At 35.4% G+C, this 24,684-nt stretch overlaps 1 protein-coding gene across 2 annotated transcripts in view; it reads right to left on the reverse strand.

Annotated features, from left to right (window-relative positions):
* Positions 1-24,684, reverse strand: part of LRP1B (LDL receptor related protein 1B) — a 1,892,531-nt gene that overhangs the window by 1,572,147 nt on the left and 295,700 nt on the right. For both annotated transcript variants that reach the window (XM_031008804.3, XM_055380092.2), the window contains exon 2: positions 1,927-2,049. In XM_031008804.3, coding sequence (XP_030864664.2) covers positions 1,927-2,049 — 123 coding nt within the window. The remainder of the gene's footprint in view (positions 1-1,926; positions 2,050-24,684) is intronic.

Below are 24,684 nucleotides of genomic sequence, written 5' to 3' on the forward strand. Positions count from 1 at the left end.
TCTCCATCACAGAATTCACGGGAGGATCAGGGCAGAATGCAAGACCCTATTACCAAAATTAAAGAACCTGACTCTTACTCTGATTATGCTATGGCAGTCTTTCCTTGTAGCTAAAGAGGAGAGAATTTCTAGATACCACATGAAAAGGAGAGGGCTAAATCTCAAAAAGAGTTGGGATATTGAAATATGGTCTCACTACTTGTATAATGTAGGGCCAAAGCATTTATTATTGTTGTTTTTCCACATTCCTATATTTCTTCATCCATATGCACAATATTGAGATTTATCTTCCCTTTTCAAACACATTTAAGATATAATTCACGTGACATAATTCACCCATTTAAAATGTACATTCCCATGTTTAAAACGTATCAACAGAGTTGTACAAGCATCATCATAATCTAATTTAAGAATATTTTTATCAACCCCCAAAAGACCGTATATTCAATAACAGTCATTCCTCATTCCCTTCCCTGTGTCCCACCCTACCTAGCCCCTGGCAACCCCTCTCCCACTTTCTGTCTCTATAGATTTGCCTATATTGCATCTTGTATAATATGAAGGGAATCGTAAAACATGTGATCTTTTTTCATGAGCTTCTTCCCCTTAGCGTGTTTTCCAGGTTCATCCATGTTGTAGCATGTATGAGTACTTCATTCCTTTTTATTACCAAATAATATTCCTCTATATGGGTTTATCACAATTTATCCATTAGAATTTTTCCTATGAACCTTTTATTTTTAACTTATCTGCTGAGAACCTTGTCTATGCTATAAGGAATCTAGTAAAGAGTTCTGAAAGGTTTTTGGGAGTTAACTAGTGAAACTGGTGAAAATTAGAAATGTGGTAGTAAATGACTATAACCTCTTCCTGTGCAAAAAGTGATGGGCTCAAAATAAAGAAAAGCAATTCCTGCAAATATTCAAGTATTCACCTTTTGAGAAACCTTAAAAGGATGTCAAACATAAAGGAAATTAATAAGCATTTGCCTCTAACAGCAAGGTTTTCTTCAAAACTGTCTGCAAGACTTGTAAACGGAAAGATGAAAATGGAAAATGAAACCAGTAATTGTTATTTCTACAATATCAAGTAATGAAGATGGATTTTTTTTCACATTAGCTTCATACAACTATGTGGTTACTCTGGGGATGATATTGACATGTCAGCATACCTGGTTGCCTGAGGAGCACAGGTTGATATGAGAAACTCTAGAAATATCACTATCAATATTCAGGGGACTGTTCATACCCCTTATGATAAGTGGGTATTAAAAAAAGCGGGCCATATTTAGCTATGGTCATATTATTATTTATTATTTGTTATAGTGGTATGTGTAATATGGAAAAAGCCTTCGGTGGATTCCAAGTTATAGTAGTACAACTATGATTAGGATTCATGTGTACTAAGGGTTTCTGAATCTGATATTATAAAGACAAAGATCCTAACTCTATGAATGGATAAAGTTTCTATCTTTCAGTCTCAAACGAAAATATGTTCAATTATTTGTGTACTGCCCTGAGATATTAATGTAAATAACATGGGAACTAAAGCTTGATTTCTTCACTATTCCTTCTGTCTCAAAATGTGTGAGATAATTTATTGGGGAAGGCCTTTTCCCTTTTAGCGCTATATTTTAAATTTCCTCAAGTCATTTTTTTCTAGTGTTAACACAATCACATTGAAATAATTAACCTCACATTTTCTTCCTTTCATAAGTTAATTCACACTCCAAAACTGCATTTTATGCTCTCCTTCACATACTCATATTTAAAAAAAAAAAACACAAACAAAAGGTTTCAAGTTTCTTAGGCTATTTGGAAAAAAGAAAGAAAGAATCATCTAGAACAGCAGTCATCTGTGAAAACAACTGACATTTAGTTTCACATGTAAGGTAAATCCGAATGGCATGAGAACCTTTCTACTCACAGGTATCTAAAGACTCGTCTGAATCATCAGGGCAGTCAGGGTCCCCATCACACAGCCAGCTCTGGGAGACACAAGTCACGTGATCGTGGCAAAGAAATTCACCAGGATCACACAACTGCTGATCTGAAAATGAAAATGTTTCGAAATAAAATATGAATGATCTGAACATGGGCAGAACGAGCAGTACAAAGATGAAATGTGAAAAAGCAATACATAAAAGGTACATGAATATGATCCGCATTTTCTGTTCAGCAGCAAAGACAAACCAATTATTTTTCTTAATTTTAACCACTCAGCTGAAACACACAATTTTAATACACTTGACTTTGTTATAGGTTCACACAATCTGTTCTGGAAATAGTTAAAAATTCTGTTCCTGTTCATGACTAGGGGCTTTATCGGATCAAAGATGGAATATAGATATTCCAGCAAGTTAGTTTTACATAAGATGTTGAATCAAAGCAGAGGCTCTTAAGCATAGAAATTTTAGTTTCCTTCTCAGCTCTGAGAGAAAGAAAAAATTAGTTGAGTTAAATATTAATATTATAGTTAAAAATCCATTTCTGAGTATTCAGTTCTTAACCATCCATCCTGATACTGGGGCTTCACGTCTCTATGTGAGTTGGATACCCAATGTCACAGTATTTTCTTTTTTTTTTTCCATGACTTCCAAGGTGACAACTTCTGCTACTAGACGGCAGAAGTGATAGTAAACTTCCATAAAGGTTTTTTTCTAACTCAAATTTTCTACAGTTGTTTGTGACTAAAACGTCTGCTATTTTCCTTCCTTTGTTTCAGGATATTTGAAATCTGCAGCCTTTCCTCAAGTCCTCGCAAACTCATCAGATGTTTGTTTTCCACAGCATATTTGCTTTTATCATGTGAATCCCTTTACAAACTAATTATTCTTTACATCTTAATATGTCTGAAATAGGAATGTTTCTTACAGTCATGGTCTCTGAATGTGAAGAAGTGTTGGGAATACCTTAGCCATTATATTTCACTGGTAATTTTGTTGTATGTATATAAAAATAACTCAAGATTTTAAAAATCCAACATTAAATAGGTCTCGGTGAGCTCTTTCAATAAATATCAAATAAAAATTCTAAGTGATATGAAAGCATTAGGCCATAACTTAATTGACAGTTTTGCCCGAGCAATATGGAAAATAATACTATATCTTACACTCAATGGTATCCTAGATTTGATTTAATATGGTACATATTTCCTTACTCTCCCTCAACTTCCCTCCGCCTGATACCAGCAGCATAAATTTCAGTAAATATGCATTGCAAACACATATATCTTTAAAATCTACAGATGTGGGGTATAAGAGTAGTCTTTTCCATACTCAAACTATAGCTATTTCCTGACAGCTCATTTTATTTTATCCTATTTTTATTAAGTTAACCACCAACAACATGCTCATCACCATCACTGTCATAATTATTTTTCACATTAAGTTGCTTGAGTATACTTTGTATTTGGCCTCAGACTTGGTGCTGTAGAATCAATGATGTAGAAGCCAGTCTTTGTCTTAAAGGATCCAATAGACTAGTTGTGTCTACAGATCTCACTCTCCAAAAAATGGTAAAAGAAGAAACCACAGGAAGAGACAGGCTGAGACAAATAAAAAAATAGTTTTGGGATGTCTGCATTCCTCTAAAGATGGGTGGGCTTTGGATAAGTGGAATATGGGACATTTCAGGTAAGATTTAGAGTAAATGGTTGCTAAGGTAATAATTATTGTGGTGCATTTGAGAAAAAATACATTTTCTACTGAAATGGAAATGGCATTCAGGGTATAAGACCTGGGTTTTCCCCATCAAACAGTGGTGTGTGATATTTATAAGTATGCTTGAATGCTAGAGGAGGAGGGCTTACATTTTGCTTTAGGCTGTCACATAACTTTTGAAGTTAATGTAGAGAAAGAGCATGGAATAAAATTCAAATTATTTTGCTTATAGATAAAGAGACCATATAATTTATCACCAAGCTGAGAGAGTTCTGAGACTGAAAGTAGGTTTATTAGTAATTACACTGGGACAACAGGTATAAACCAAGTTTATCCCAGAAAAGTCAGAATGGATGTTCATTTTATCTATAGCTACTTTGCGTTTGATCTACGGTCTTGAAATGCTAGACTTTATCTCCCTTCCTCCCAAACCATATCAAATTGTTATGTGGAGAGGGGAAATGTCATTCCATAGTGTGTGACTCAGTGAATAATTGATAAGTACTTGTTGAAAATATAAAGGAGTAAAGAAGACCATAAAAATGATTTATGGTGTTGGAATAGAGCATCTTAAAAACATAGGATCAGTTATGAAGGAACTTGATTGCCATTAGAAGTATTTTGCCTATAATTTGAAGCCATGGAAAATACTTAAGAAAAGGTAATTAATGATAAAACATGCTACAAAGCCATCTCCTAGGAGACTCTTGCAATTCTCTAGAGAAGAGTTCAAGATGATTGGACTAAGGTAATGGGGAATTAGATGAAGACTCTGATCCAAGTGATGTGACATATGAGTTAAGGATTGGTGACTAAATATTTGAAAGGCCCCAATATGTCTTCAAGCATATAGACTTAAACAATGGATGGCATCATAAAACTTATGATACATAGGTAGAAAAAAAAAGACTGGGTTCATGTGTACATGTGTCTGTGAGCCTGCTCATTGTGGGGAGTGGAATAATAGTAGAAATAACAGAAGAATAAATAGTGAATGTTTTACAGTTTTACAGAATGTTTTACAAAAAGCACCACCTCATATCAATTTGTTCATTCATATATTTATGCAACACATATTATTGAACTTCTACTGTGTTCTAGGCACTAGGGATATGATAATGAAAATAAATAAATAAAAATAGGCCAGAATTCCTGTTATCATGGATCTTACATTATAATGGGAGGCTAGAAACAAAAACAAAACCAATGAACCAATTGTATAGCATATTAAAACATAAACCTTATTGAGAAAAATAGAACAACGATGGGGACTGACGGTTAGAGTATGGAGGCAGGTACATTTTAAATAGGTGGTCAGAGTATATGTCACAGAGAATATGACATTTGAATAAAAGCTGAAGTAAGGTGAGAGTGACACCCATTTGAATTAAAGGTCAAGGGCTAAGGATTTGAGGCAGGAGGGTGCTCAGCAAATTTAAGGAACACTAAAGAGGTCAACGTGGCTGCAGAAAAAGATAAATTAGGAAAAGATGTGGTCAGGGAATATGGGATTCCAGAGATCAGATAAAGATTTTTTTTTTTACTAAAAACAAACAAACAAACAAAAAACAGGATGGAGGACCATTAAAAAATTCTGAGGAGTGTAACAGTGTTGCAACTTTTTCACTCCCGTAGTTCTGCAAGTGACAGGGAGTATTACAGCTCATTGACTCCTGCAGCCAGCAGCTCAGTGGGTGGGAGCGTTACAGCTCTTTGCTTCTGCCATTCAGAGAGCTCTGGATTCTTGTCCCACAACCAAGAATAAGGCACACAGACTGGAGAGGGTTAAGGCAGAGATTTATTAAGTGACAGAAAAGGTGTCAGCAGCAAGAGGGGGCCTAAAAGAAGGTTGCCGGCTGTGGGGCTAGGTTTGGGGTTTTTATGGACTGAGAATGAGGAGGAGTGGGTTGACTGGTCTCTGAGCCATTTTTGAAACTGCAACTCTCAGGAAGACACAGGACAGTGTAAAGAACCAATTGGAGGCAGAAGTGAAGGCTTGGCCCGCAACCAATTGAGAGCTTTAGTGACATTTCACTTTATGCAAATTAAGACTTTGCCTGTGGCCAATCACAGAAAGATATGTATATGTAAAACAGATGAAAGGTATGAGATAATCAGGAAGAAGAGTACAAAACGGGACAAAGGCACCAAAGGGAGAGAAATGTGCCCAAAAAAGTAGTCAAATTTCTTCATCCGGGCTCACAGAGTGGGTGTTTCCATATAGAGATGTGGGCTTTTTCTTATCTGGGGCCTACAGCTTGATTTTCAGGCTGTTCTTGGTTTGAAGGAGTTCTACCGAGGACCTGCCCTAACTGCCTGACTCAGTGGTTTCTTCCTTCCTCCTCTCTCATCAGGATCTGGCTTACTTTTGGAAAGAATCATTTTGGCTACTATGTTGACAATATATACTGCAGCGAAGTGAAGGTGGAAGCGGGAGATCAGCTAGAATGTTATTGCAATCATCTAGGTGAGAGGAGATGGTACTGTGGAAAAACATGTTGGTTGAATGGAATTTCAGGACTGTATTTAAAGAGGAAACTGAAGTCAAATATTATGTTCACCATCTAATAAATGCCAGGATCTTAAATTCAGATATTTGAACCCAAATCTATGACTTTCTAACCATTTAAAAAATATACTGATTATGGGATGGTTTGGAGACATCCAAGAAGAAATATCTAATAGTGAAATATTTAGGTCTGTAATTCAGGAGACTGGGTAAAACTGGAAACAAAAGAGAACTGGGGCTAAAAGAGGTTAGTGAAAAACTATAGGAATAGAAATAGGTGTAGATTAAATTAAAGTGAGAAGAGGGTGGGGTATGAATAGGTGGTCAAAAGGAAGAGGCAAAGAGGTAAGAGCAGGTCAGGCAGTGAGGCAGAGGAAACAAAGTTCAGCCACAGATACAGGAGGAGGATGCAAGGGGAAAGGAGATTTACTAAAGTTATGTGAAATTCTGATAACTGAATCACTCATGATAAAGTTCAAGTACAGTGAGTTCTAAAAATCTGGAGTAGACTCATAGGCTGAGGGAAACATACCACTAGAGGAAGAGAGACTAGAGGCCCAAGAAGAAGGTGAAAGTAGAGCTATGTGCCCAAGAAAAACTTGTAGAGATGGAATAAGAACTGAAATAATAGTAGAAACACTTGCCCTGAAGAAAAAGGATGGAAAAATGAAATAGATCGATTTTTAGCTGGTAGGGAAGAAAGTTAACATAGTCTCAGTCGGTTGTGTTTTCTCAAAGAACTGAGAAGCAGGATTAGTTTTAGAAATTTGAAGAAGCTAGTGAGAGGTGAAGCCAGCTGGGTCGAGTGAGGACTTGGAGAACTTTTCTGTCATACAAGAGGATTGTAAAATGCACCAATCAGCACTCTGTAGCTAGGATTATAAAATTCACCAATCAGTGCTCTGTAGCTAGCAAGAGGATTGTAAAATGCACCAATCAGCACTCTGTAGCTAGCAAGGGATTGTAAAATGCACCAATCAGCACTCTATAAAATGCACCAATCAGTGCTCTGTAAAATGCACCAATCAGCACTCTGTAAAATGCACCAATCAGCAGGATCCTAAAAGTAGCCACTTGGAGGGAGGATTGAAAAAAGGGCACTCTGATAGGACAAAAACGGAACATGGGAGGGGACAAATAAGGGAATAAAAGCTGGCCACCCCAGCCAGCAGCAGCAACCTCCTTGGATCCCGTTCCACGCTGTGAAAGCTTTGTGCTTTCACTCTTAACAATAAACCTTGCTACCACTCACTCTTTGGGTCCGTGCCATCTTTAAGAGCTGTAACACTCACTGCTAAGGTCCGTAGCTTCACGCTTGAAGTCAGCCAGACCGTGAACCCACCGGAAGGAACCAACTCTGGACACAGTAGAACAGTAAAGGGTGATAAAGGTTTAGAATGATTGCTGTAGCGTTAGGAAAGGAATCAACTAAGAATTTGTGCAAGAATAAGTTTCTAATAGCAATGAGGATCCAGCTAAGGTTAAAAAGTGTGCAGTTGACAGTTGGATGTTTTCTTCATTTTATTTTGTTTTAATGTCCAAATGTTCACCTATAGGGAGGGATAGATATAGAATAATTCTTTGGGAAAAATCTCAGAAGAAAATCCCTTGGGAAAATATGCAAACCAACTGTGATGGCTAATACTGTCAACTTGATTGCATTGAAGGATGCAAAGTATTGTTCCTGGGTGTGTCTGTGAGGGGGTTGCCAAAGGAGATTAACATTTGAGTCAGTGGATTGGGAGAGGCAGACCCACCCTCAGTCTAGGTGGGCACCATCTAATCTGCTGTCAGTGTGGCTAGAATAAAAGCAGGCAGAAGAATGTGGAAGAACTAGACTGGCTGAGTCTTCTGGCCTCCACCTTTCTCCTGTGCTAGATGCTTTCTGCCTTGAAACATCAGACTCCAAGTTCTGCAGCTTTTGGGCTATTGGAGTTACACCAGTGATTTGCCAGGGACTCTCAGGCCGTCAGCCACAGACGAAAGACTACACTATCAGCTTCCCTACTTTTGAGGTTTGTGGACTCAGAATGGCTTTTTGGCTCCTCAGCTTCCAATCAAATCTCCTAATAAACTCCCCTTTATATATACATCTATCCTACTAGTTCTGTCCCTTTAGAGAAACCTGACAAATACACCACCCATCCTCAATACTCACATGTATATAGAGATATACACAAATCCATCATGATTCAAAAATGACATTTTTTTTTTCAGGAATAAGATAGACTTAATGGGATTTACCTAATGAGCCTATGTTATCAGCTCGCTAAGGCAAGTTTCAACCTGTAAAGACAATTTACATTGTTACCGTTTTGGGGACAGTTTTATATTATCCCTCCAGGAAATCTCAGTTAAAAATAGCCTGCTATATAACCCACCTATTTATTTTCCAACCAGATATTCCATTTCAAATTCAGTTTTTAAAAACATTAGTTATAGGAGTCAAATGAAAAAAAATTTCAGTATTTCAAGATGATTACTTAAAAATATATCCACTTTATTGAGTTCCTTGAATCAGAAGCTAAACATGTTGTATATATGTGTGTTTTTCATTTATCCTATTTAATGCTTCATCCCACACTTCTGAGATAGACTAATCTTATTTTAAATGTCTTCCTATTAAATGAAACATAGTGTTTTACACTGTAATTAAAACAAGGAGCTTATGGAAATGTGAAGGCGGTTTCACTTATATCCCTAAGGAAGAAGATCAAAGCTAGTACCATGTATATCTTTTTATAATAATAGATTCTTGCAATAAAAAAACATGAAAAGATTAGGACAAGCATAGCCTACACAGTTTACTCAGTTTGGATTCACCCTGGCATGAGAAAAGCTTAGTATAATTACCCTTCTGCACTTATATGAAAACATCTAATTATGTATTTTAATAGAAATTTATAATAAATATTTTTGAAAGTTTGATATAGCCATAGCTGAAAAAAAGTATATATATGAGTTGTCACAGACTAGCTAATTTATATTTTCTCATTTTAAAATCAAGATGAACTGCTAATTTTGATCTTTTCAGAAAACAGAAACTATGTCAAATACTAAAACTATCATCAATAGGGGTCTACTGCACAACTATGTAGCCCCCAGCTCTTTGAATATTTTACTATGATTAATTTACAAAAATTTTATGCCATTTTTCCTAAAAGTTCACTTGTTATACTAATGTTGTACATACTAATATTACCTTAATAAATTGCCTATTGAATGTATAAAAGGACACTATAGAAAAACTTTAAGGAAATATAAATGATTCATTCTGATAGCTAATTACAAATTAAATGTAAAGGAGGGATAGCTTGCATTAAACAGCAATATCCCCAAGGACTCAGATAATAAGGTTTAAAAATACGTTTAAAGAATAGGTAAATTAAAGGATAGATACAATCTTCTGAACAGCTAAGTATTACGGAAACACTGTGACTTATGTTTTCAGAGTTCAGTTAACATCAAATATTTATTTATCATCTCTACATCTCATTGCTAATTTAAACATAGGATGATTCATACCACAACACTCATAACTGCTAAAAGAGAAATATGGTTATATTTTCTTTTGTCTCATATAGCAGACAATGAATTCATTACCAGGAGAACAGAATTCTTGTAGAGGCCTACAGAAAGTATTACAAATGCAACTTCAAATTTTGATAAAACTCATGTAATGTAACAAGAACAATGTTAGTTATAAAATATCAAGAAGTACCTTAATCCCCTTCCTTTACATTCACCTGCCTCAGAAAAATGTACATATGTAGATAAAGAATAAATTGCTCAGAATTCCATTTAAATTGTTTTTCATAACATGGTTAGAGGTCTTCTTTCTAAATACTTTCTTCTACTGTCATTTTACCAATTCAACATGCACTTTTAACTCTCCTTAATATTCTATTCACTTTCCCTAAATATAACATTTCTGTATCTTTTTTTGTTTTTTTTTTTTTTTTTGAGATGGAGTCTTGCTCTGTCACCCAGGCTGTAGTGCAGTGGTGCGATCTTGGCTCAATGCAACCTCTGCCTCCCAGGTTCACACCATTCTCCTGCCTCAGCCTCCCGAGTAGCTGGGACTACAGGCGCCGGCTACCACATGTGGCTAATTTTTTGTATTTTTAGTAGAGACGGGGTTTCACCGTGTTAGCCAGGATGGTCTCGATCTCCTGACCTCGTGATCTGCCCGCCCTGGCCTCCCAAAGTACTGGGACTACAGGCGTGAGCTACCGCAGCTGGACAACATTTCTGTATCTTTACTGTTATATTCCTTTGCTTGGGATGCCCTTTCCTATCTAACACATTTCTAATCAATCATTCACTCAAGTCTAATGGCATTTTAGATCCTTTAATAAAAACTTTCCGGCCACGTGCGGTGGCTCACGCCTGTAATCCCAGCACTTTGGGAGGCCGAGGCGGGTGGATCACAAGGTCAGGAGTTCGAGACCAGCCTGACCAACATGGTGAAACCCCACCTCTACTAAAAATTCAAAAATTAAGCAGGAGTGGTGGTGCACACCTGTAATCCCAGCTACTCAGGAGGCAGAGGGAGGAGAATCACTTGAACCCGGGAGGCGGAGATTGCAGTGAGCTGAGATCATGCCATTGTACTCCAGCCTAGGCACAGAGTGAGACTCCATCTCAAAAAAAAAAAAAAAAAAAACTTTCCCAGTGAACTTTTTCTTTCTCTATCACTGGATCCACAACACTCTACTCAAAACACCAAAAAAGCTTCTATTTTACTTTGCCGTATGAATTGTACCTACTGTGTGATGAGCTTCTAGAGGGCAAGGGGTTCTGTCTTAAGACTTCACGTTTGCAATAACATAAGACTTCAGGGCTACAGGACACTATGTTACTTGAGATAAGCCAGGAAAAGAAAGTTAAACATCTTAAACATCGCATGTTCTCATTCATATGTGGAAGCTACAAAAGTTTATCTTATAGAAGTAAAAAGTGGAACAGAGGGTACTAGGGGCTGGAAACGATAGTGGGACAGGAGGGATAGAAAGAAATTTGTTATAGGATACAAAATAACATCTAGATAGGAGAAATAATTTCTAGTGTTCTGTATCACTGTAGAATTACTATGATTAAGAATAATATAATTTCAAATAGTAAGAAGGAGGATACTGGATGTTCCCAACACCAATACATGATAAATGTTTGAAATGATGGATATGCTAATTACCCTGATCTCATCACTGTACAATATATCTATCTATGGAAACATCATTAACTATCAGAATATATGCAATTATTATATGTCAAAAATATAAAAAAGACTTCAATGAAAAACACCAAATTTTCTGCCAATAATTATACATTATTTTTGCAAAAACGGGCTAAAAGAAAAACCAAAGCGATACTAGTATTCTGTTTTATTTTCAGGATGATAAATAGCTTTTTTAGTTAATCAGTAAGATAAAATTAAGTTCTGCCATGGTTAAAATGAAATACCTGAATAGTAAGGATTATAATATATAAAATTAAAACAACCATGAAAACTGAAAAGCAAACTTGAGATTCAGTGTTACCCTCCAGAGTCTCTTAAAGACTGCTGAAAATCAGACTTTTACAATAGCTGGCATGCAATTGTCACTTAGCCAAACATGTTATAGTTTTTTGCAAAAGATAATTCCTTTAGGAATATCACATCTGTAAGCACAAGATAAAATGTACTATCTTAAGTCTATAATTAATAGGAGTAGAAAATATATTTAGATTATGTACATTTTAGGGGCTAGGGGTTAGGAAAGGTAGACCAAAAATGCTTGAACTAGGACAGTTTCATTTTGCAAAGAAAATAGATATTCTTTACAAAATGGGTGGCTTATTGAAAAATAAACCCTATTAGACACTCTAAGATTACAATTCATGGTATCACTCATCTATGATAAACCCATCCTGAAAAAATCAGCAGAGGCTTGAATTGGACGGGCATTGAGGAATGAAAAGAATTTATATTTCAATAGTATAACATGATTTTTAATCAATAATTTTTGTTGTCATGCTGAGACAGTAGTAATAATTAGAAACTTACTCTACAGACATATGTGTATGTACACCCACATGATATGTACACAAGTTTGCATGTTTTAAGATTGGTGTACAATTCTAGCTGGAGCTCATTCATCCTTGAAATTAAGATGGATTGAGAGACAAGCCAAATAAGAATAAAATTTGAAATTGACTAAAATTGAATAAGAGCCCCATGGCAGGCTGAATAATGGCACCCCAAAGAAGATCACATCCTAATTCCTGGAATCTGTGAATATGTCACCTTACATAGTAAAAGGGACTTTGCAGATGTGATTAAGTGAAGGATCCTGAGGTGGGAGATTATCCTAGGTTATCCTAGTGGGCCCAATATCATCACAAGGGTGCTTGCCAGGGGGAGATCAGAGAGCAAAGAAGTAGATGAGCCAGGAAAGAAGCTGTAATCTGAGAAGGGGGCCAAGCATCAAGGAATGTAGGCTAACTCTAACAGCTGGGAACGGGAACGACAGGGAAATGGATCATCACCTAGAGCCTCCAAAAGAACTCAGCCCATTGAGCACTCTTCAGGCTTCTGACTCCCATGCTGTAAGACAGAAATTTGTATTGCTTTGATTCCCTCAATTTGTGGTAATTTGTTACAATAGCAAAGAGAGACTAAAACAATTTCCCAGTTTCATGTCACAGCCAAGACATCACAGGTGTAAGCCTCATCTAATGAGTAAGAAACAAGCATGTTGCAAGCTAGTGTACCATTAAAGGCCTTTTTCTCCTTAGTCGCTTTCTTTTAGTTTCAACATGATCTACTTTTACATAAATTGGCTTTTCTTCTCCTTGATGTCAAATGTCAGTCCCAATACACTGGCACAGGATGAAGGCCAGCAATAATGACTAGAAGCACATGACAGAATTTTATGAAAAACCTTATAAATTGCTAATAATTTGTAAGTAGCTGGTATCTGAGAAATGCATGAATTGGGAAGTATATATTTTTGTGTACAAGTGTGTATACATGTTTTTATTCTTGGGAGATGGAAAAATACAAAAATATGATAATGTCCTTCACCAAAAAAATTCTAATAGTATATTTTTATGCTTTCTATTGGATGCTACCAAATATGTAATCATTCTATGCCTTATTGAGCACCAAGTGTTTTTGGAGCTGCAGATGGCAATTTGTACTCACAAAAACATCTTATATAAAACCGAGACAAAATTGAAAACTTGAAGAAGTACATTATCCCCAGGAAGAAGCTTTGCTCATTTATCATTTCTATCGTAACGAAAGAATGAAAAGTACCTCTGTAAACATTTCAAATCCAATTTGACATTTAATTTTCAGGGAGAATGTAGGGATTTTTTTCCTTAATCATTTAAACACTGGTAGGTTTCTTGTGATTTTTTAGACAGTGATATAGGAAATTACAAAGCATTCAACACAGACCTATTTGGAACAGCTTCTTCACCAAAAAATACACACACACACACACACACACACACACACAGACAGAGAGAGAGAGAGAGAGAGAGAGAGAGAGATAAGAGTAAAAACCCTGTCTTTTATTTAGCAAGAGACAAAGGATATATATTCAGTGGAATAAAGCTGACACATTCAACACGGTTGACTGGAGTTTTTATTATCATTGGATTAATGCTTTGCAGTTGTGTGTTCTTTTCTGAAATTTCAGTAGAAATGCTCTATTTCCTTTTAACCTGCCCTTTTTCAAAAGCCCATTCAAATGAATCAGCAAAAGTTATTTCATCTACTACCATGTTAAGGAAGGAGAAAAGTTTGACATCTCCCTCATAAATGCAAAAGAAAAAGCCTAAATTCTTGACACTTCCTTGCAGGCTCTATTTTCTAAATCCTACATGATCCTTATCCAATCTCCCATGGGATACCAAAATTCACATATTTTTTTCTCATCTCTAGACACAGTGAGTTATGAAGCAGATGGTTAGACTTTGGCTCTTTCAGGGATGATGTGAAATCTCCTATCTATTATGCTGTGTTTTAACCATTAAAGGCCCTTCAAAGACTACAATTATTTTTTATCTCCTTATTATTTTAATCTTAAAATATATTTTAAATCATAATTCCTTGTTCCCTGTTTTAAAAGGTCCTAAACTTACTCATTTATTTAATACTCATTTGCTGTGAACCAAAGTAGGCACTAAGAGTATAATGATGACGACAACAGGGGTCTCCACCTACAAGCTGCGGATGGTTTAGTAAAGGGGTGGGCAAAAATAGAAATACTTACAATAACGTGAGGTAGGTGCTAATATGGGTGCATCTGGAGTGCTGCTGGAAGAGCAATGAAAATAGATTAACACATTCCGTGAACAGAGCTGAAGTTGGGAGTTCAGATAAGGAGAAGATGTGCAGAGTGTATTGTTCATTGCCTACCCAGCAGCAGTTTTCACCATTTTGAAAAATACCACTTTCCACTATGGAAACAGGGAAGTCTGTATGCTTGCTTTCCCCATCTCTCTTACAGATAGGGCATGGACATGTGGCCAGTGTTGATGAATGACAACTGAGATAAAGAGTTATCTAGGATTCTCCTGGGAAGTGGTTTCCTTTCTACTAAAAAGAAAAAAGAAAAAAAAAAGCTTGTGAAGAGAAGCTCTCCTGCATTGCTCTAGATTGTGAGCACTTCAGGTCTGGGGCAGCCATAGCCATCTTGGGAGCATGATGCTATGCCAGAACATGAAGGCCAGCACAGTGAGGATGAGGAGGTGGAAAGTGCTCAACATCTGGGTCTTGGGTGATATTAATGATATCATTATTGCTTAGTCACTGTGTGTTGGGTGATTATACTAACAATCGGAAGTAACTGATAGAGTCATCAGAGAAGCATCCTCGAAAAGGTCTTTCTTTAGCATTTTAATAAAAGAATACAAGATTGTCAAGCTGACTAGGTGGAGAATAGCATACTGAACAAAAGGGAAATCACAAAGGGAAACATGGCATCTTAAGAGAATATTAAATAATAGTTCATATTATACTAAGTTTAGGCTGAACTAAGATTTTGCTGTTGTTATTATTTTGAGACAGAGTCTCATTCTAGCCTAGGCTGGAGTGTGGTGGCAAGATCATAGTTCACTGCAGTCTTGATCTCCAGGCTCAAGCAATCCTTCCGTGTCAGCCTCTGGAGCAGCTAGGACTACAGGTGTCCACCACCATGTCAGGATATTTATTTATTTATTTTTTAAGTAGAGATGGGATCTCCCTATGTTGCCCAGGTTGGTCTCAAACTCCTGAGCTCAAGTGATCTGCTTGCCTTGGCCTTCCAAAATGCTGTGATTACACGTGTGAGCCACTGAGCTGGCCTGGACTAAATTTAAATTTAAACTTATACTAAGTTTAGTTAGAAATTAGTTTAGAAATTAGGTTAAATACTCCCTTTGTTTTGCTTGAATATAAGAAATATTTTAATGTCCTTTTTGTAACCATTCAGTTAGGCTTTTTACTTTTCATTATTTTAAGTTGGTAGATTTTGAAAATAACTTTTTGTGGGAGACAAATAACAGCTATTGAATGTTAATTATGTGCCACATGCTAAATTAAACAATTTGTATATTTTATTCAATGCTTACAAAAATGTATTTTTGCATCTAACAAATCAGGTAAAACTGTTTAGAGAGTTAAATGACTTTTTCAATGCCACTCAACTAGCAAGATCAGGATATAAATACACATCTGTCAAAAAGCCTGTTCTCATAACCCTTCATGGAATTTTTCTCAAGCTGGGTTTTACTGGCATTTTGAGTACCATAGTTTAACATTGGGAATGTATTTAGTACAACTCACTGCTAGGTATTACATGGAAGCAGTGCCTTCAGTGATTCTAACAGCCCCTAAGGTCTCCACACATACGTGTGCCTGCACTACAGATGCTGTACTAAAGAAGACACCTGCTCGGAAACCATATAAGCATTTTTTTTTTTTTTTTTTTTTTTTGAGACAGAGTCTCACTCTGTCGCCCAGGCTGGAATGCAGTGGCGCGATCTCAGCTCACTGCAAGCTCCGCCTCCCAGGTTCACGCCATTCTCCTGCCTCAGCCTCCCGAGTAGAGTAGCTGGGACTACAGGCGCCCGCCACCGTGCCTGGCTAATTTTTTGTCTTTTTTAGTAGAGACGGGGTTTCACTGTGGTCTCGATCTCCTGACCTCGTGATCCGCCCGCCTCGGCCTCCCAAAGTGCTGGGATTACAGGCGTGAGCCACCGCGTCCGGCATAAACATTGTTAATACTTACCTTGCATAAAGCTATTAATATGTGGCACAAACCTTACATTTTCTAAACAGGCCTCAATGCTTTGTACTTTTCAAATCTTTCCCACCTGCTCACTGATACTTAAAAATCCATGTATGTGAGTTTCAGCTCTACAAAGGTGATATGGTTTGGCTGTGTCCCCACCCTAATCTCGTCTCGAATTGTAATCCCAATGTGTCGAGGGAGGGACCTGCTGGGAGATGGTTGTATCATGGGAATGGTTTCCCTCTTGCTGTTCTCTAGATAGTGAGGGAGTTCTCACAAGATCCGATGGTTTTTAAAGTGGTAGTTCACCCAATGCGGTCTCTCTCCTGCCACCTTGTGAAGAAGGTATTTTCTTCCTCTTTGCCTTTTGCCATGATTTTAAGTTTCCTGAGGCCGCCCCAAACATGCGGAACTGTGTCAATTAAAGCTCTTCTGTTTATAAATTACCCAGTCTCAGGGAGCTCTTTGTAGCAGTGTGAAAACAGACCAATACAAAAGGTAACAACTATCTCTGAAAAAAGTAAACCTTTTTCTATTATTTATTTACAGCTTTGTGAATAACAGATCAAAGGAAGGGATTTACGGAGATGGGGGCAATCATGAAGGTGTAACACAGATAAAAAGACTGAATAGTAAAAATAAAGGAGTTTGGAGTACTAGAGGCCCACCCTTTATGATTTTGTCAAGAATCTCCTTCCCTAGTATTCTCCAGAATCAAAGCCATGGAGTAAATGAACTTCATCTCCTTTTATTTCAACTGTATCATCAAATAAGTCTCTAAAATGGATGAAAGTCCTCTAGAAAATAAAAAGATAGTGAGACAGTGATTTTCCTAGGCTGGTTACTTTTTTTGTAGATGTATATCAAAACCCTAAATTATCAATTGAGAAGAGCTTCTTTATTAGTTTATGTGATGGGGGCCAGAGGTCTTAGGTAGGTGGACCTGTGTTATTTCAATAGCTATGAAATATGAAGAAAAGTTCAATGGGTTTCCCAAACATAACCATAAGAAACACAGATAATTAAGTTCTTCTCTACAGTAGACACATCATGAGAATTTAAGTGAAATCTCATCAAAGTAATTATTAGTTTATTAAAAAGAAGAGGCCTAATGTAACATTTTAATATTAACAGAAAATTAGCAGAGGTAACCATGAGGACCCAAAGGAATATAAATTAAACCTCATGTTTTCAGAAGCGACATAAATGCACATATTTTCCCACATTATACCAATGCTTGTTCATTTTTCCATAATAAAGAAATTACTGAGAAACAGTGTAATTTAACAACACACATATTAATTTTAAGTCACATTACCAGGCTATGAATTAGAGTGTTATGATCAAATTTTGTGGGTACTTTAATTACATGTGTTATATTTAGTTAAAATAAGAACATAGAAGACAATCAAAAAGAAAAAAAGTCAAATCTTCTGAAATTGACCACTTCTAGGTAATAGCTGCTATCGCATTTTCATATGTTCTTCCAGACTATTCTATATAGAAAAAATATATATAAATTATCAGGGATTTTAAAAATACTCAATATATATTGTTCTGTATATTCCCATTTTACTTAAATATTTTTAATTTACCTTCATATTGATAAATATAGTTCTATATAATACATTTAATAAGGATATGATAGACCATTATATGACTTTTCCATACTTTTCAGAAGTTTTTTTTTTTTTTTTTTTTTTTTTTTTTGAGACAGAGTCTCGCTCTGTCTCCCAGGCTGGAGTGCAGTGGCGCCATCTCGGCTCACTGCAAGCTCCGCCTCCTGGGTTCACGCCATTCTCCTGCCTCAGCCTCCAGAGTAGCTGGGACTACAGGTGCCCGCCACCATGCCCGGCTAACTTTTTGTATTTTCAGTAGAGACAGTGTTTCACCATGTTAGCCAGGATGGTCTCCATCTCCTGACCTCGTGATCCGCCCACCTCAGCCTCCCAAAGTGCTGGGATTACAGGCAAGAGCCACCACGCCCGACCAGAAGTTTTAAAAAATAGGTAATAGGTAAAATTAAAAGTTATAATAATTCTGAAAGTAATCTTCAGTCAGTTGTCTCACTTTAAAAATAAATTACTAATTGAATAAAAGTGAGATTTTTCAAAAGAATTTATTTATAGAATTTTTATGCACTTAGACAAATTGCCCTCCAAATATAGAGTCAAAATTTACCTTGCATCATTACTTTTATTTCAAACCTACATTTATTTTTTAAAATCAGTCCAAGAGATTCTATCATTTTAAATATCCGCGTTTCTGTCAACCTGAAACATTTTCGTCATGCTTTGTGATCATTTTTAAGGACAGGCAAATTTTGAGAGATCCAATTGATGAGAGATGCTAGGAAAAATTCTATGAGACCCAACCATCCTTGTGGCTGTCATATAAATAATCTTTTGTTTTTGAGAAAATTTAGATTTTAAATAAGATGTCACCTCATTCTTAAAGTATATTCTTAAAATACAGTATACTTCTCAGAAAGATAGCTTCAGAGCTGCCCTGAGGCAGCTACATATGCAATTTCATAGATAGAAGTTCTTTTGTTGAATTATCCTCCTAAATGCTCTTTTAATGCGTGGCTGGCTAATTTTTAGAAAGATCTTTGCCCCTTTACTTCTGAAATAAATGTCTAATAGAGTTTTACAAAATGTTTGAATGTGAATTTTTTATGAGTAACAAACTCTATCCTGTAAACCTTTATGTTTTTTAAATAGGAGGGGAAGTCAAAATACTTCCTCTGTTTGGGGGAATCCCAGCCCTAGTTCTGTCTGCCCAGCCTTCATTATGAGGCCACTTATAAGACCTTAGGTATGATCTTTCTCATGTGACTAATGTCAAGCAGGAGAAATTCTACATGAGGAATCCAGAGAGTTGACAACAGAAGACTACCCCTTCAACAGATGGTGGAACATTATATAGCCAGTATTTAGATATTGTTTGAGCATCAACTTTGATGGGAAATGAGTGTTTTCTCCATTTGACACTTTGAAATTTCCACTGCATCAAAATTAATCTATTTAAGTTTAATCTAATTTAGGTACAGGAGGCACAGCAAATTTTGGCATATCCTAAAGATAGAATTCATTTTATATTCATCATACTTTCTTTAAAAATCCACATACACAAATACAGAGTAAATATTGCTATAAAGTATATATAACTTTATCTACATATCTATATATACACCTATGTCTTTACGTATAATATTTACACATATATTTATATACCCTTCTCATATGACTAATGCCACACAGAAGAAATTCTACAGGAGGAATCCAGAGAATTGACAACAGAAGACTGCCCCTTCAACAGGCAATGCAACATTATATAGCCAGTATTTAGATATTGTTTGAGCATCAACTTTGATGGGAAATGAAAGGAGTGTTTTCTTCATTTGACACTTTGAAATTTCCACTGCATCAAAATTAATCTATTTAAGCATAATCTAATTCATTATATGCATTTTTTTTGTTTCTTACGGATATTTAATGTTTATTTGATCTGGAACGATAAACACAATTATATTAATATTATTGTGTATCTTAGACATCTTCAATACACATTTTTTATTAATTATGGTAAAATTATGAAAAGCTACCAAGGAAACACATTTCTCTATCATTATTTAAATGACAGCGGTGTGGTAATTCAATTTAAACATTCAAATATTTAAATAAAGTAATTTTAAATTTTTTGATGGGCAGGTAGAATATAACAAATAATAGGAAGTTCAACCTAACTGTAAAATTTCACTCAATATTAAAAAAATACAGAAACTAAAGAGATGGAGGATAGATGTTACGAGAATAGATATTTCTATAAAGAATGGAGAAAAGATGAATAAGTAATATTCTCAAGCGAGTTGACTCAGGGTGCTTCCTAAAATCATCATATCCTTTGCAGGAGTTTCTAACTTTTCTGTCGCTTAAGTGGGTTTTTCATAAGTTACGTCGTGCTGGTTTCACAAGATGCCTTCAATCTAGTCAAAGCTGATTGGATCAGGGATGGGCACATGACCCAAGGCAGCCAATGATGTGGTCTAATACAAAAACTCTGTCCCATAGGGATGACAGTAAATCATCAGTAGGATTTGGTACTCTTCCCTGTTACGGGAAGTTAACTGGTTAATCGGAATAATAAAAAGGGACTTTAAAAATCAATAACTGGGATAAAAGCTATGAAATTAAAAAAAATTATAGGGTAGATTTGGAATCAAATGGTAAGGGCGTTGATTCAGTTATTTGCTAATAGTATCACCTCGGTCCAGCCACTGAACTTTGCTCCCTTCCAGTTGCCTAACTGGGAACTGGGGAAATAACAGTTACTAGCACATATAATTTTTGCAAAAACTGTAGAATAAGATATATAAAGGACCTAATATTACCATCAAGCAAGAGTAAGACATCGTTATATGTTAGCTATTTATATTATTACTAAAATTTATATTAGTACTAGATATCTAGCGAGTTTTTGTCCTCAATTTCTAGTCTCTGAGTTAACAAGACAGTTTGAACACTCCTGTGTTTCCACCAAATGTACTTTTATAATTGTTCCTGGATACTTGTAAGGCCTAGCTGCAAAATAAGATTTTTATTTCTCTCATTTCCACATGAACTTGAGCTAACTCAAGTGAGTAAAAAACTCTTTCTTGTTCTAAAGAGCGTATAACTAACGCAAATATGAATTACAGGAAAAAATATTTAAGGATGAGATTTTCCAAAAAAAAATTCCGCTGCTCCTATTCTGATTCTCTGACAAGGGACAAATTTGTGTCTAGCAGCATATTTTGTTCCTTTGCTTCTGATTTGAAGATGGAAGTTGACTCAGAGATATTTAAAGTTTTTCTTAGCATGCTGATATTTGAAGATGAAAAATCTGGTGGATAATTGTCTTCAGTGTTTTACTTTTGTAATGGATAAGTGGCAAGTTTGAGATTTCTGGACTCTAAAACAAGAAGGAACAGAGGGAAAGTCTGAACACCTCGTATTTTTTTTTCAGTGGCTTTATCTGTTATATGTTCTCCACCTCCCTCAATAGGATTTGGATCATATACATGTCCCGTTTTGAATCTTCTTTTTTACTTAGCTGTAACTATCTTCAACGAAGTCTTAAATACCTTTTATAAGATTATGTTCAGTGCATGAATATCCTTTATTATGCCTCAACTAAATATTCAAGATTTCCACCCAGTTTGATTGCAGACATTTTCTGTAGCTTCAAAGATTTAGAATAAAGGCATGAGGAAAAGTGTATAATTTTAGATGGTTTGGGGCTTTTGTCAAATGTTGGGAAGTGTGTGGAAATGCCCCTAACATAAAAGAATGAAAATGACACCACTGACAAAAGCAGCAAAATATTAGGTAATTATGTGCAGAGAAGACTAAAAGTAAAAAGTTTTAAATAAAATCTATTTTACTTATATCTCATTCATTAAAATCATATTATATGCTTAATTGATATCATAGTAAGTGCTCCTTCTCTAATAAAAACTGTAACCTTAGAAATTTCTCCTTAAGCGGACTACTTATAGAAGAAAATAGAATAAAAATACAGCATTTGGTAACAGGACTCACTCCCAGTGGGTATCTAACATTTCTGGCAGCCTGCATTATATATGCCTTGCCTGATTTCTACAATTTCTAACCTCATCACCTCCCACCTTTCTTATTTACTATATGAAGCAATTTTTAGCATTTGAGAAACCTAAAAGTAAAATGAATCTATGAAATAATATCTAAACCCTGGAATAGACAAATCATCTCCCCTTCTCTCAGCATATCACCCAACACAGAACACATTCCAAGATTCCTTATGAATACATATAGAAATAAAGTATTTTTATCATCTGTTTAAAAATATTTATTTCAGCAACTTGCAGTGACAAATAAAACTAAGTGTTTCTCTTACCTTACTCCTACCAGTGCCTGAAATAGCTCTTTCAGTGGGACAGTCTATAATTTAAGTCTAGCTAACACCTGCACTAGTGATTCATTAGTTTAAATAAGGAAAAAAACGTAAACTCAGTGGATTTGTATATTTACATAAATTTTAAAATCAAGAATTTAATACATTTGACCTCCTAAAAGTTTGGTATAACTGAAAACCAAAAGGAAAACTGTAAGAGGACAAGACACTGGGTCCCAAACTGATCTCTGATGCTTTCTCCTGAACAAGTGACTCCAAGAATTTGGTCCTGATTTACATCATCTAGAAAACTAAGCATAGCTAAGCGCATCTTAAAAATTCTCCTGGTGCTCATGTAGTTTGAATACTGTGCTATTGAATACTGTGCTATGTAGACATATATATGGAATGAATATTAAAAGTTTGATACTTTTTTTATGAATTTCCCTTTAGTGAAAATTTACTAGATTAGCTTTATTTAAATGCATTAATTTCATTTCTTAATAGCCTTATCTTGCCTTTGAGCAACTTACTTTTACCTACTTCATTTATCCAACTTTGCTTTGCAAGTTATTGTTAATTTCTAAAAAAAATTAATTTTCACATCCAAGGACTAAAAGTAGTCACTTTATATATATAAAATAATATGAATATACATTATACTTCAGCAAATTTAACTTTAAAATAATATGACAAAAGTTCTTAACTCGATTTTCAGATCTTTGTTGTAGACATAGATTCTGTACCGTCTGTTTAGATCACTCTTCTCTCATTTTCTTATACCAAATCTGTGTTATGTCTCCATTTAAAAGTCAATTCTGGGAGATCTGACTTTGTGTTTTTCAATAGTTCTCTGTATTTCTGTTCTCACAATTCAAATCATGGTTTACTCTCACACATTTTTCAATTGTCTACCTTTTTTCCTAGAACATAATCCTAAGTGAAGGTAGGAACTATGTCTTTTTCATCATTCTATACTGAATATATAAAACTCATTAAGTTTTGGAATAAAGAAGCTGAAATAATAATTAAAACATTGGAATCAGACATTTGGGGCATTTTTATGGCTCCAGTAAATTATTTAAATTTTCCATATATCAGTTTTTGTCAGGTATAAAATAGGAATAGTATGCTTTGTTGTTGTGTTGAGAAAATCATATAGTATTATATACAAATTATTATCACAGTCTGTGGCATGCACAGTGGGGGCGCTCAAAAAATATTATTACAGAATAAAAAATTGGGCTTTCTCTTCAGTTCTTTAAAGCATATTAACTTTGATTAGCTAAAAACAGCACCAGTGGTTTCATTGCTCAAGCCTCACTGTTCAAGGAATCCTAACTTTTCTCGTTTTTTTCTCTAGTTCAATGCCTTTCTACATTGGAAATTCTGGTCAATGGTCACTCTAATAGTACTGGAGCCTTGACCAATGGTAAAGACCTAGTCTACATTTACACTGTAATATTTTTTTCTCATTCTCATATGTCCTTCTATTCTTGACCAGGATTTTGTTTTTCACATTCTTTGTACAAGAAATAATAGCCTTTGCTGAGAATATAGTTGGAATGACTATCACTCAATTTTTAAAAAATCTTTCTTCTCTGGTTCATTTAATTTTTTTTCTTAAGAACTGATCCATTTGTACAATTATGGTTTCTTAAATCAAATTCAGACATTAGAATTGACCTTGAAAATTGGTCTACTTGGTGGGCAATAATTATCCTGTCTCTTTCTCTCTCTCTTACACACACACACACACACACACACACACACACACACACAATTTGTTAAGTGAACAGAACAAATGAACAAAGAAGTAGGCAGAAATAGTAGTATATAAATTGATGTAAATGGACTGCAATATCATCTTTCACAAACATACCTATTTTCTCTGGTTCAAATTGTCTTTAGGCGAGCTCAAAAAATTTGTACTGTTAACAAAGTTGAAATTATTCTGATGAACATTTTGACAATGCATTCAAATAGTTCAGTCATTCTGTGGCCACCAGCTTCCTAAGCAGAATCACAGTCACAGAGGCATTCTAATGCTGTGGAAAAGAATCCTCAGTCTAACTTCCAAAAACTTATTGGATGTAAATAATAATAAAGATATAAGTTATACATCAGCTACCAAGAATTGTTTTTTGTTCTAACTCCATGAAACCAAGTCAACCTTGTCAAATATTTACAAGTCAAGCATTTACAGTTAAGATTGTAGAAATGAAGTCTCAATTATTTGTTCAAATTAAAACTCTATTTGTTTCACAAAATGAAGCAGGTATAGTCTAAAAGTTGTATCTTTTATTTAACTACTCACAGAACAAAATACCACATTA

Source organism: Gorilla gorilla, chromosome 11 (genome assembly GCF_029281585.2).
Source record: "Gorilla gorilla gorilla isolate KB3781 chromosome 11, NHGRI_mGorGor1-v2.1_pri, whole genome shotgun sequence".
Lineage (NCBI taxonomy): Eukaryota > Metazoa > Chordata > Mammalia > Primates > Hominidae > Gorilla > Gorilla gorilla.